This window comes from Octopus bimaculoides, chromosome Z (genome assembly GCF_046866305.1).
Source record: "Octopus bimaculoides isolate indiv1 chromosome Z, ASM4686630v1, whole genome shotgun sequence".
Classification (NCBI taxonomy): Eukaryota; Metazoa; Mollusca; class Cephalopoda; order Octopoda; family Octopodidae; genus Octopus; species Octopus bimaculoides.
In genome coordinates this window covers 19292280-19306713 of record NC_142944.1, presented here as the reverse complement: position 1 = coordinate 19306713, position 14434 = coordinate 19292280, and the positions used below count along the sequence as shown (strand labels likewise).

The window sequence follows — 14434 nt, the reverse complement described above, 5'->3', positions numbered from 1 at the left end:
TTTTTCATTTACTTCTTTTTATAAGTTACATCAATGGTTAAGCAATTTTCATATACTGCCTGGATTATTGGAGCAATAAGCAGGTATAGCTGTGGTTAGAAAGTTCACTTCTCCCAACCACATTGTTTTAGGTTTAATGCCACTGAGCAGCACCTTAGGCAAGTGTTTTCTCTTATATCACTAGGCCAACCAAAGCTTTCTGAGTTGATTTTGTAGACCTAAACTGATTACTGGCCATCTCACTTTGGCCTGTCATTAGGTACTAATCATGGAGTTTCAGTGACCAGTATTCATGTTGTACAAGCATTTATCACTATAATCCAATTAGAAAGAAGTGTCTCTTTATGGTGACTTCATTTTTGATTTAATCTGCTGACGGTCCTATAGTGATGGAAGAGTGGCAAAATGTGCAGTCCTAACTGGTTGGAAGAGCGTAAGTTAGGACTTTCATTTGTCACCTAAGCATCAGGCCATGCAGATCTGTAGCAAGACCAAATAGTCATCTGAGAGGCCATGGACAAAGTCATAAATACCACTGACAACAAAGAAGCACAAGGAGAAGGCAATCATCTGTGAAGATGGAGCAATCACCATGTATGTATGATTTGTCTTTACATTGCATTAGTCAAATCATAAGCAAGCGTCACTATCATAGAGCCATTTGTTTCCAATCTTCCATGAATACATGCCCTGCCAAGGGGAAATATTACCTTACTTGGAAACCAGTGAGAACTGATGATGAAACCTGTTTCAATCTCATTTGACCCAAGCCAGCATTTTTTTCTAATCAAGGCACAAAGCCCGAAATTTTTTGGGAGAGTTGATTACATTGACCCCAGTATGTAACTAGTATTTAATTTATCGACCCTAAAAGGATGAAAGGCATAGTTGGCCTCAGCGGAATTTGAACTCAGAATATAAAGACACAAAATGCCTCTAAACATTTTGTCCGGCGTGCCAATGTTTCTGCTTGCTTGAGGCTTTAACCCAAGCCAACATTAAAACAATAATGATGTAAGCATACATACGCATAAGTCTAATGTAATTTTAGCCTATCTCCATATTTCTCCTACATTATCTAATATTTTGAGTAATGTAAACAGGCAGAAAATATGACAAAAAAAAAAAAAAAAATGATAACAGAAAACTAGCCTTAAAACATACTTTTCTAAGCAGCTAAGAATACATAGATTTGTAAGTTTTAAATTCTCTCTTGAAAGGACTAATATGATAGTTATAGTGTAACGTGAACATTTTTAATAAAATTATTCTAAAATAAAATATAAATAGCATTTCCCATAAGAAAACTTAAGCTGACTTATTTTATAAAATTTTAAAAATACATGCATTCTACAGCACTTATTTTATAAATGATTCTGTATTTAAAATTAATAGATAAAAACTGTTCTGCAAAATAGATTTTGGAAATTACTCTAAATCTTGATAAAAAGTCGTTTCTGTAAGAATTTGTATTGATAGAAAGTGATTTCAATGAAAAGACATTCAATAAAATTTAATACACAAAACTCTTGAAATGATGTGTAGAGATAAATACATCTCTCCTACAGTCAGCTCTTTGCTCAGAGCAAAAAGAGACATTGGTTTTCCCCAAAATTGCATATTCAGAAATTTCCTCCTTTCTGTAACTGCAACAAAGCATCACAACTTTGCAACCAATTCCTGCAAACCATCTAAGAGTCAAAATACTATTATTAGCAACTCTAGTATATAGCTTTTAAGCTACTGACCCTGAATAGGAGGATCTGCAAACAGATCTCTGACTTGTTTTGTTGCAATTGCTTCCTCCAGAGTCATATTCCAATGATTGTCATATTCATTGCAAAATATGCCAAAAATCTGCTGAAAATAATTGCTGGATTTCGCAATTAATTCTGATTATTTCCAGTTATAAAAAATGTTATCGTACAAAAAAATTACGTAACAAAAAAAAAAAAAAAAAAAACGCCAAAAACAATCGTTGCAATGAAAACTTAGGAATCCAAAATTTCAGGAGTGTGGGTCCAGATTTGGTCAGGAATGTCTAATTTACTCATGAAGTCAGCCCGATTGCAAAATGGTATAAGTTGGACTACGGCCTCTAGTAGTAAAGTTGAAAAAGTGTGACACACTGACATTCACACTTATTATATTATAATGTAAAATATCCAGTATGTCTACCAACAAGTTCAAATTCACCTTTTGTGAACTTAGTTTGCATTGACTATGGAATATTTAGTTCAGACTTTTTGTACAGTGTCTCGCTAACGCACTTTTGTGGTACCAGCTGTGAATGTAAACCCATCATTACGATGCTAATCTACAAGTCTTTTGTCTCAGCTCTGCTGTGTGATAATTATATCTGCTAATTGTAAGTCAGTAAATCATCTTATTAACAAGATCTTTTACATGTTTCGGTCATTGGACTGTGCCCATGCTGGGATGTCGTCTTGAAGGATTTTAGTTGAGTGAATCAACCCCAATACTTGCTTTTTTTAATTGACCCCAGTACATGTTTTTTAAGCCTAGTATTTATTTTATCAATCTCTTTTGCCAAATTACTAAATTACAGGAATATAAACAAATCAGTTTGACAAGTAGTGGTGGGGACAAACATAAAGGTGCACACACACACACACACATCATGATCATCATTTAACATCCTCCTCCCATGGTGGCATAGGTTGAGCAGTTTGACAGGAGCTGGCCAGGTAGAAGTCTGCAGAGTGGGCCAAGTGCTTTTTACACGGTACAAGCACAGGCAAGGTCAGTTTTGACATGGTTTTCATAGCTGGGTGCTCTTCCAAATGCCAACCACTTCACAGAGTGTGACGCACACACTAAATGGGCCTTTTTAAATTTCCATCTATCAAATCCACACACAAAGCTTTCATCTTAGGACTACAGTAGAAGAGACTTGTTCAAGATGCCATGCAGGGAACTGAATCCAAAACTACATGGTTGGGAAGCAAACTTATTATCACAAAGTCACACCCGTATTTGCAACTGGAGCAAATAATCTTAGAGTAATCTTAAATAACATTTTATAATTCAGTCTGAATGCTTTTAAAATGCAGTGTGTATATACCACTTTTGTTTCCTGCCAAAATACGAACAAAGGATGTTCTCTGTAGAAGAGGGTGTTTGTTTTAACAACAGCCAACAATATCATAAGCTACTTTATTAGAATTCAAGAAGACAAAAAAATAATATCCACAAGCTTCAAACACTCACAGGGAGAACAAAGTTGAATGAGGACTTAAAATTTCCAGTTTTCAAAGTGGATGGGAAAGTGAACAAAGGCTTTCAAAGGCATACAGTTCAGGAGAGAAAAATTTACAGTATCATAATGGAGTAAGAAACAGTAAGAAAAACCCTATTGTAAAAGAGTGTTAAAAAGATTGAAAGCAGTCACACCACATTGGTAGTAACCATTGTATATTCTCAACTATTCAGAACCATTATAATCACAAGATGGTTTAATGCACTCTCCAATAAATACTAAACTTTTTTTTCTGAATTCCATGTCTTAACACTTGTGGGCATGCATACAAAATCAAAAAACAACACAGCACCCATCACTTTCAGAAACATTTTTTCATACTCAGAATTGCTGAAGCAAGGAATAAACTACCCATATCAGTTGTTAGCTGTCAATACACTACAGCCTTCAAAACTTCTATACATCCTAAAATTCACCAACAGTACACCTGATTCTTCCTGCCATTTTTTTTTAAACAGCTCATTCACTGTTCATGCACTTTTGGTTACTTTTACTGATGAGTTGTAGCGCACCCGAGAACTGTACATAAGTTCAATATTATTATTGTGTACTAAGAAGCTTGCTTCCCAACCACATGGTCCTGGGCTCAGTCCCACTGCATGGCACCTTGGGCAAGTGTCTTTTGCTATAGCGTCAGATTGACCAAAGCCTTGCAAGTGGATTTGGTAGACGGAAAGTGAAAGAAACTCATTGTGTATATATATATATATATATATATATATATATATACGTGTCTGTTTGTCCCCCCCCCCCACCATCACTTGACAACTGATTGTGTAATTACATCCCCATAGCAGTTCATCAAAAGAGACTGATACAATAAGTACTAGGCTTACAAAGAATAAGTACTGTGATTGATTTGTTCAACTAAAAGTGGTGCTCCAGCATGGCCACAGTCAAATGACTGAAACAATATATATATATATCCTAACATACAATATGTAAGAAGTAAAATGGAAGTTCAAAAACATTACATGATTTTTATATTTCCCCAAGCCTGATATAGAGAATCTCACCAAGTTTCTGAGTTCTCATGTTTAAACCCTCTTCATAAGTTTTCCTTTGTGCCATATGTACATTTACAATTAGCAGATATTTTGTACCTGCCTTGCAGTGTGTGTGTGTGTGTGTGTGTGTGTATATATAACCTCACCTCAATGAAACTGAGTTCAAGAAGTGCTGTGTATCCCACCCACACTTAACAAGAAAACTTCTCACACACTCCACCACAACAAACTGAACTATGTCTCTACATCTCTTCTCTTCCTCACATTTCTGCTTTATGCACTATGCTTACCTCCCACTCCCCAAGCCTGTCCTTTGGGTCCTGTGGCACTGTACCGTTGCTCTCCGCTAGCCTCTGACCTGTGTGTTCCACCCACACGCCCTGTCTCACCTCTATCTGCTAGCCCCCCCCCCCCCCAACCTGTGTGTTCCACCCACACACAAGAAAACTTTTCACTCACCAAACAAATTTACATCTCTTCCTCATATTTCCAACTTCATACACTATGCCAAGCTCTCACTCTCCAATCTTGTCCTCCCGGCCCTGTTTCCTTTGTATCATTGCTATCCAGTAACCCAACTGACTATATATACCCAGGGTTTTCTTCGTTCCCTCCCTTCCCACTCTTTAATCACACTTCCTTTGCAATATCCTGCCACTTATATTATGGTGTTTGAACCTCAAAGGTATGCCCTGGTACTTGCCACCATCTATATCTATCTTTTCCTTTACTCAACCATCTCATATTTTGATTCCCGTCCCTTGTAAGACCAGCATTTTGCCATATCTCTATCCTGCTGTCTCCCACTCTTTCTCTCTCTCCATCTCCTGCACTTCCCTCAGGTTGGGTAACCATGCATTTCCTTTGTGGTAGCGCACCTTTTGCTTTCATTCCTGATCTCTCTCCAGCTGGGTAACCTTGGACTTCCTCTACAGCAAGACACCTGTTTCTGCCTCACTATAACCTTTCATCATCTGACACAAGATTACTTCCTCCAATGTCCCCCGCCTCTTGAAATTTCTTTTTTGTCTTGCAAGTACTTGGTGACCCTTGCAAGTACTTGGTTGGTGTTCAGAAGGGCATCAGGCTGTAAAAACCTTGCCAAAACTGACCTCACCTGTGCTTGTGCCACATAAAAAGCACTAAGTCCACTCTGCTGAGTGATTGGTATTAGGAAGGGCATCCAGCTGTAAAAATCCTGCCAAAACAATCACTGAAGTCTGGTGCAGGCTTCAGCCTGACTGGCTCTTGTGGTCCCGTTCCACCCATGCTAGCATGGAAGGCAGATGTTAAATGATGATCATCACACACATACAACAGTAAAAATAATTCAAATGTTTTTAAATATATGTTCAATACTAAAATTTGCAGAAAGAATACAAGTTTAAAATGTTATGCATCTTGTTTGTATGCAGATTAGAATACACGCCCAGACAGGCACACTCATTTTAAACCTCCCAGTTGGAGGTTTGAAATGAATTGTGTAATGAAGAATGCTTCATAAATGGTGAATGAAATTTTTGAGATAAGCCAACTTCCACCACCAATTTTTATCTGAGCTATTATATATTCATTACAAAATGTATCTTTAGTGCTAATTATGCCAGTTAGATAAACTATCTATATATATCCAGAAGTCATGTAACAAATCTGTTTACTTCGTGAGTATTACTCTTAACACTTCATGAACATATGGTGCATCTTTAGCCCAGGTTAGCTGTCAATCAGAAATACTGTACTGAATACAGCTCCATATATCTTTTTGTTTTATTTGTTTGAGTCATTAAACTGTGGCCATGCTGGAGCAGCACCTTCAAGAATTTCAGTTGAACAAATCAACCCCAGTACTTATATTTTAAGCCTGGTAGTTATCTTATTGGCTGGTCTCTTTACTGAGCTGCAAAATTACAAGGATGTAAATACACCCATACTTGTTATCAAGTAGTAGTGGGAGTCAAACAGACAAAAAGACAAACACATTTCAGTTTCCATCTACCAAAAGACAAACAAATTTCAGTTTCTATCTACCAAATCCACACACAAGGGTTTGGTCAACCCAAGGCTATAGTAGAAGAGACTTGCCCAGGTACCATGCAGTGGGATTGAGCCCAGAACCATTTAGTTGAAAACCAAACTTATACAGCCATGCCTGCGCCTATATGATGAAAATATTTACTAGATGGTACTTAAATTTTCATTCTTTTCCTAGCTGCTACTTTGATTCAAGCTGAGATCATTGCAAATTCACAACTTTCAAATAACTTACACTTTTTTGCTTTAAAATAGTATGTCCTTCTTTAACCCTTTAGCATTCACATTATTCTGCCAAATGTAATCATTTATTTAAATTGTTTTGAATTAATCATGCATTATCTCATAGTATTGGAATTTTGATGATGTGATTGTTTCTTTTTAGAATTACATTGTAAAATAGGTGTGAGAGGCCAGATCAGGTCAGTTTCACCATAAAAGAGTATTTGGGCTGGATATGGCTACTTTAAATGCTTAAGGAACATTGTATATTTGATCCCTCTCACAAAATTTATTAAACTGAATGAAGAACCAGGTTCAAATACCAATCGACAACCTAAGATTGATCTGAATACTTTCAGCCATAAATTTGTTTCAGACATTCAAAAAATACAACTTTCTCCATATTGCAACAGTTATCTTGAATTTCCAATCTGCAACTTGCTGCTTTTAAAATTCTAAAAAGAAAGTGAAAATCAAATTGCCATTTGAAAAATGTTTCCCCTATGATCCTAAAATACTTGCAGCAAAATGGATGTAAATTCTCATTATTCAGACAAAAAAAAAAAAAAAAAAATTTAAAAAAAAAAAAAAACTGCTTTGGAAGCCCTTTGGCAATGTTCTTCCTTACCCTTTTAGCATTTAAACCGGCCTCATCCAGCCCAAAAATATTCTTTCCATTTTATGTTCAAACACGCCAAATCCGGCCTCTCACACCCACCCTACAATGTCATTCTAAAAATAAACAATCACATCACTGAAATCTCAAAGCTATGAGATAATGCATGGTTGATTCAAAATAATGTGAATAAATAAGCATTACATTTGGCAGAGTAATCTGAATGCTAAAGGTTAAATTAGAAAGTTAATTCCAAAGCCTGTTGCTTCTTTAACCCTCTCCATTTTCTTGCCATAAAGAAGAACCACAATTCAAGAATTTTTTTTTTTTTTGGCCTTTTAAAATTTAGAGGTTTTAATAGCATTTTAAACAATAACACCCTTATTCTTTGGCTCCAACTATAATGTAAAAGCACAAGTAGTCTTCTTTTCCAAATCATCAAAAGGTGTTTCAATCAAATATATTTTGAAGCAGAGATTTTATTGCTTTGTATCATTCTATACATTATTTCACTTTGTATGAAAGTTACACATTTTTAATAAGAGGAAGAATGGAATGCAATGTATGCTTGCCCCACAAGCTTTGTTCAGCAACCATTAAACATTCTAAATTTGAAGATAGATACAACTTCCTTTGAGTAATACAAAATAACTTTATGCGTCAATTTTTGAGGAAAGAAAGAATATTAGAAAAACAGTCAAATAGCTTTAGTATGAGAAAATTATAAATCCAATCAGCTCCGAAAAGTTGATGAAAAGAAGATTGGACTTTGAATTGACATTGTGGGGAGAATTGGTACCAAGAAAGAGCTCTATTTTATACCTAGAAATGTTTTTTGTAAAAAAAACCAGGACTCCTGAACTTGGAATTAAATTATGTTTATATAAATGCCAAAGCTATTTTCAAAAGGAGACGGCGGTGACATCAAACGTAGTGAAATTGACGAGTTGTTCAAATCACTCAAAAGCTTAAACTTCAAATCATTATAAATAACATTGTTTATAAAAAAAATGTAAGCCCATGACATCAATAAAATAGTACATCAAAGGGAAGAATTTAACAAAATTTTAAAAGTTGTTTCGCCTCTCTACACTATTTCAAAACGTTTACAGGTAATATAAATTCAATGACTCAAACTGAGCCCTCACACCCTTTTTTTAACTAGATCGATGCATTCAGTAATTGACTTTTGATTTAGTCGTATAGCATTATTTTAACAAGGTAGAGGACCTCACTCAATTTGCTTGCTATGGTATGACGACGGTAATACTAATAACAGTCTTGAAATCAATTGTCTCGATATCTCAACCACCGGATACTGATATCATAATTATGATTTACTTCCTGTTGTAAGAAACAGTGATAAATAAAACAAAGCTTTAGTAGATTCATCATTCACGGTTTTTTAATTTTTATAGCAGAACTAAATAAAGCTTACTTACTTTTATACATTGTTCCGCTAAATCCCTACTTGTACGTGAAGACATTTCAGCCACAACCAATCTGTTACAGAGGGCCTTAATGGCACCCTCGACAGCAACAATGCGACGAGTGCATTCTGCTGACACATCCAAGTAGTATGTAATGGCACGTGCGGTGACTTCAAGAACATTATCAGGAGCACGTTCATCAAGAAAAATTTTACAAAGTGCTGGCAGGAAGGTTCTTGGTGGACAACTGAAAAAAAAAAGAAAAAAAAAAAAAAAAATCAGAAACACATCAATGGTAAATTGCCTTCAAAATATGTCAAAATGTCAGAAAACACAGGTGATTTATTGAGAAGTATCGCTTAGAAATCATGAGTGACAACGATGGTTGGGAAAATAAGGATTTCAGAGCCTGAAAAGATTGGATGTAGTCTAATCAAGTAATTCCAATAAAAGTAGCTATCTTTAACCTTCAGCAAGAAAGTCCATTAAAAACGAAGATGGGTTAGGTGAATACACTTCCTTACAAAATAAACAGCTATATTATTTGAGGTAATCTGCCTGGGAGATAATGAAAGTACGGACGTTGAACAAAGAGATTCTAGATATGTGTATTAAAAAAAAAAAGATAAAAAGCACGATAGATTAAGTAGTTACCTGCTCAATGCATCAGTTGTAATTTTGTTACTTTACTTAGGAATACTAAAGTACTTTGTTAAACATTGAAATCAAAATGGAGATAAAAGTATACACATAATACACAAATATATTGCAAATGTACTTAATTACTGTTCAGTTGAAATTTTATTAAATTCTAAAGATTGCAGACATCTCGAAAAGCAACAGACGTCTAAATAGTACTGAAAGAACAAACAAATGCAGAATACTTGGTTACTCATAAAATATTAATAACTTAATTCTTTATGACTAAGCATAATGCATGTTTTTCTCTAAATAGCTGGAGGTTAATTTGATTTAGTTTATTATTCGAGTTTTTGAACACAGAGAGAAAAACTAAATTCAGTAATTAACTGGATAAATTTGCAACTTACAAAAGAGTTCATTAGGGGGTTAAGTAATATATAATAGAATCGTTACCAAAAAGTTAACAGAAAGGAAATAAATTATGTACTGACAACAGTAAGGAATTCTAACAAGAAATGTCAGCAGATTTATACGGAAACTATTCATCAATATAACCAAACTCAAAATAATGATAATTAAAAATGGTTATAGGAAGTGAAGAACGGAATCTGATGTAATTAATATAAAAACAGTGAGGGGGCGAAATAAAACGAAAATGGGTGGAGAATTGAAGCAGAATAGCACCTGAAGCAGTTTAAAAAATATATATTTACTGTATAGAAAATATATGCCATATTGAAAAAAAAAAACAATTATATTTTAAATAAACGTTTTAAAATATTCGTTAAAAATATTGAAGATTCTGAGAGAAAATAAGCCTGGAAATTAGTAATTTTTTAAGAGTATATATGAAAAGCAGAATATTTTTTTTGTCATGATAATGAAACAAATTTGGTGAAAAAGAAAAAAGATTAAAAAATATATACTTACCTTTCGAAACATCTATCCACGTTATCGGACATAAGTAGTAACATGCATAGTTGTTCGAGGGCTATAAGTTGCATGTCCCTTTCGTCGCCCTGCTGTCCCATTTGAAGCCATTCCAGAAGTGTTTCTGGATCGACGTCCGCCATCTTGCTGACTCTCACGCAGCAACACTACGAGAGAAATAGCAGCCTGTAAAACATGTATATATGTGTGTGTGTGTATATATATATATGTATAAATATATATATATACCTTAGTTACTAATCACGGTTACTACCACTAACACTACCTCTCCTCCTACCACTACCAACATGTAATACCACACGAGCCTCTATGTGGACGCTCAGCCTGCTAAAACTAGCAGTCAAATATCCCTCGATTCACAGCTTACTTATCGTCTTAGAAAAGGACACGTTGGATAATGTAGTCGTCAGCTCTCTCTGCAGAGAGGAAATAACAGTCACAGTCAAGTAGGGAATGCCTCTGATAATAGGTGACCTGGGGTTAAATAACAACTATTAATACCACAACAGCAGCAGTAGTAGTAGTAGTAGTAACAGTTATAGGTAGTGACGACGGTGATGAGAGATTAGACAGGAGGGTAGAGGGAGTAACAATAAATGAAGTGGTTGCACTGGCAGTAAAAAAAGAAAAGAAAAGAGTGACGGCTAGAGGAGAAAGGAGTGAGGTAGTGTAACGATGATGATGGTGGTCGCGGTAACAGTAGAGTAACTGTTGTAGGAGTCATAGTGGTCACAATAGTGGTGATTAGAGTGGTAATAGTGGTGATTAGAAAGGTAACAGTGATAGTAACCGATGATAATATATAGTTATAGTGACAGTACATATGATAATGGTTGTTATGGTGGTAACGAGATGTGAAGTGGAGGAAGTTATCGAAAACTACGAAAGAACATAGAACACTGAGAATCAGTCTGAATATATATACATACATAATATATATATACACACACATATATATGTATATATACATTATATATACATATAAATATATGTAGATACACATATATGAATATACACACATATATATATATACACATATATGTATAGAAATACATACATATACATGTATATATACATATGTACACACATACACTTATTACATATATAAATACATAAACATGTATATATATATATATATATATATATATATATATATATTTGAACTTTCACTGTTAAGGATTTTTTCGTTTTTTTTCCTAAATGTATATATTTTTTGTACCCTCTTCTGTATAAATATATGATAAATGACTTGATGTCTTGCAACTGCCTGTTCATATCCTGTTGTATTATACGTGTGTGTATATTATATATATATATATGTGTGTGTGTGTGAATATATAATATACTTTTCAATGACTATATACATACATACGCATATATATACACTCAAATACACACATATATGCACACTTTCATCATACTTGTCTTTCCTGTATAAAACTAATACGTCGGCTGACTAAAATTATGTACAGTTTGTACAAATACACAGAAATACCGAGTGACAGACAGTAGGACGAATGGGAACAAACATATTTAAAAATAGTAAATTGGATTTTTCAGGAAGAATGAAAATATCAGTTATATAAATGACCTCAAGAATATATCGATAAGGTTTGCGTCAATATTATTTGGAATAAATAATATAATTTGCTTATATATTTAATTTATATATGATTTGTGCCCGCCCGCATATAGATACATGTATATGCATATATGTATACATATATAGTTGGACACACATACACTTACATATTGCTCTCAAAAGATATCGCATATGTGATTTCAATTATGTCATTTTGCAAAGCGAGACTGATGAAACATTTCATACACACACGCACAGACTCACTCACTCACGCACACGCAAACATGTGTGTGTGTGTGTGGTGGTAATAGGTTAAAAACAGAAATTTCGTAACGAAAACGAAATTGCAGGTGGAAACGAATATTTTTTTTTCTTCCCATTAACATTGATTATTAGAGTCAAATGGTTATGGTGATAATACTGCCGATGCCACAGCTGCTGCTGATGACGGGTGATGGTGTTTACAGTTGAGTAACAAACTCATCAATGCGAATATATTGTAAATAGGTTTTGTCTACCTCTAAAATTATAAAAATAATTAAGGAAATACTCAAAATTTTAATTTTTAAAAGAACAGAACGTGGACACTAGAAGGTAAAACACAAACTAATATAAAATATGTAGTCCAATATACAATGATATTTTATACGTTCTTAATATGCATTACTTTAATATTAAAAATCAAAGTAGAAGGAATTTTTTAGAAAATAATAATAATAATAATAATAATAGATTCTCCGGTTTCCGGTATTAATTAGCTAGATCTGTCCGTGAGACAGCTTTTTCGTCTAACAGGTTCCATTGAATAATATGCAGATAATAATGTAATAAAAGTTTGAAGACAAGGAGTAAAAAAAAAAAAAAAACAACCACCTTAGTTTAATGGAAACAAAGAATTCAAAAAAAAAAAATTAAATGTGACCTACACAATATTTGCACAAGGTTATTAAATAGCAAATAGTGGAGCAGAAGTTTAAAACGGTACCCTTTTCTCTTTTTTCCTTTTCCTTTCTTTCTTTTTGCTTTAATTTTATAATTTTTGTTTGTTTTTTTAAAAATTATTTTCTTTTAACTTTTAATTGATCTTCCAATATGATAAACTCCAGGATTTAAAACGGAGAAATAATCCCACAAAACTAGCCTGTTCTTGATTACACATTGATATATTTCAACTTTCTCAAAGAGTCAAAGACATACTGTAGAAACATCAATTATCATGGCATTATTAACTGCATGTACACTGTACAAAGCTACTGAGTAAATAATATGTATTTATGTGTGTGTGTATCTACGGAGAAATATGTGTGCTTATTCTATTTAATGTTCGTGCACGTGTGTATGAGTAAATATGTGTCTATCTCAGGCTATATACACAAACATTTATGTTTGCGTGTTTGTATGGCTATGTCATCAGGTGTTTTTGTGTACACACCTTTGATGCCTCATTCTCGCTACACTGGCACCAATGCGCAATGAGTCAAGGTCGTTTTAAATGGGAGGAGTAACGAAGGGTATTTTTCCCCCAATATTATTTTGCTTTTATTTTTCATTTCGTTGGCAAGCAATATATAGATTCTTCATTTCTTTCGCAAAACGTTCTTCGAAAAATCTAATAGTAAATACTTAAATACTTTTTTTTTTTTTTTGTACGAATCACGCAATACTGTAGAATGTTTCGCACAGTATTTCCATATCATAAGAACAAATAAAGAAAAAGGAAATGAAATCAGAAATGCCATTCACATTTGTCGTAATGCCTCTCTTTCTCTCTCAGATACGCGTATGTGTGTGTGAATATATCACCATCGTTTTACATCCACTTTTTTTAATGCTTGCATGGACTGGTCCAGTTGTCTGGCAGTTTTATTCAGAATTACTACCTCCTAGAACATGTTACTTGATTTCATTTTTCGTAGAATTCCTATAGCTGGGTACCCTTATTATCACCAACCAGGCGCAGGAGTGGCTGTGTGTATGGTTCCGGGTTCATTCCCACTGCGTGGCACCTTGGGCAAGTGTCTTCTACTATAGCCTCGGGCTGACCAAAGCTTTGTGAGTGGATTTGATACGGAAACTGAAAGAAGCCTGTCATATATATGTATATATATATATGTATGTGTTTGTATGCCTGTGTTCCCCCCCCCCCAACATCGCTTGACAACCGATGGTGGTGCGTTTACGTTCCCGTAACTTAGCGGTTCGGCAAAAGAGACCGATAGAATAAGTACTAGGCATCCAAAGAATAAGTCCTGAGGTCGATTTTCTCGACTAAAGGTGGTGCTCCAGCATGGCCACAGTCAAATGACTGAAACAAGTAAAAGAGTAACCATCTTACAGAGTGTACCAGGTTTATTTTTTCATGGCACAAACACAAGAGAAGTCGTCATGTCCCTGGCAAGATTGAAGAATCATCTCTATAATGTCTCCACCCATTCTCTAAACATTTTACAAAGTGTAGTTGGTGCATTTTAATCATTGGATCAGCACTAGTGAAGCTGTCTTGTGAGAACAAGACAAAAACGATCCTCTCTATCTGACTTTGTTCGTTCATTCACCTGTATCAAAGGGTTGTCTTGACCTCATCAGAAAGACGAGATAATGATGAAAAGAAAACCAAAGTGAAAGAAGGATAGAAGACAGTAAAGGAAAAAGAGAGAAAGTGTGAGAGCTACA

General features: G+C 34.5%; 1 protein-coding gene across 16 annotated transcripts in view; it reads right to left on the bottom strand.

Annotated features, from left to right (window-relative positions):
- Positions 1–14434, bottom strand: part of LOC106883594 (E3 ubiquitin-protein ligase HECTD1) — a 104766-nt gene that overhangs the window by 49919 nt on the left and 40413 nt on the right. For 8 of the 16 annotated variants that reach the window (XM_089365522.1, XM_089365532.1, XM_089365527.1 and 5 more), the window contains exons 2-3: positions 10159–10325; positions 8599–8833 (exon numbers count right to left, since the gene is read on the bottom strand). In XM_089365522.1, coding sequence (XP_089221648.1) covers positions 8599–8833; positions 10159–10301 — 378 coding nt within the window. In that variant the 5' untranslated portion in view covers positions 10302–10325. Of the gene's footprint in view, positions 1–8598; positions 8834–10158; positions 10345–12687; positions 13236–14434 lie in introns of those variants that run through there. The other 8 variants (XM_089365523.1, XM_089365531.1, XM_089365534.1 and 5 more) reach the window with 5 other exon arrangements.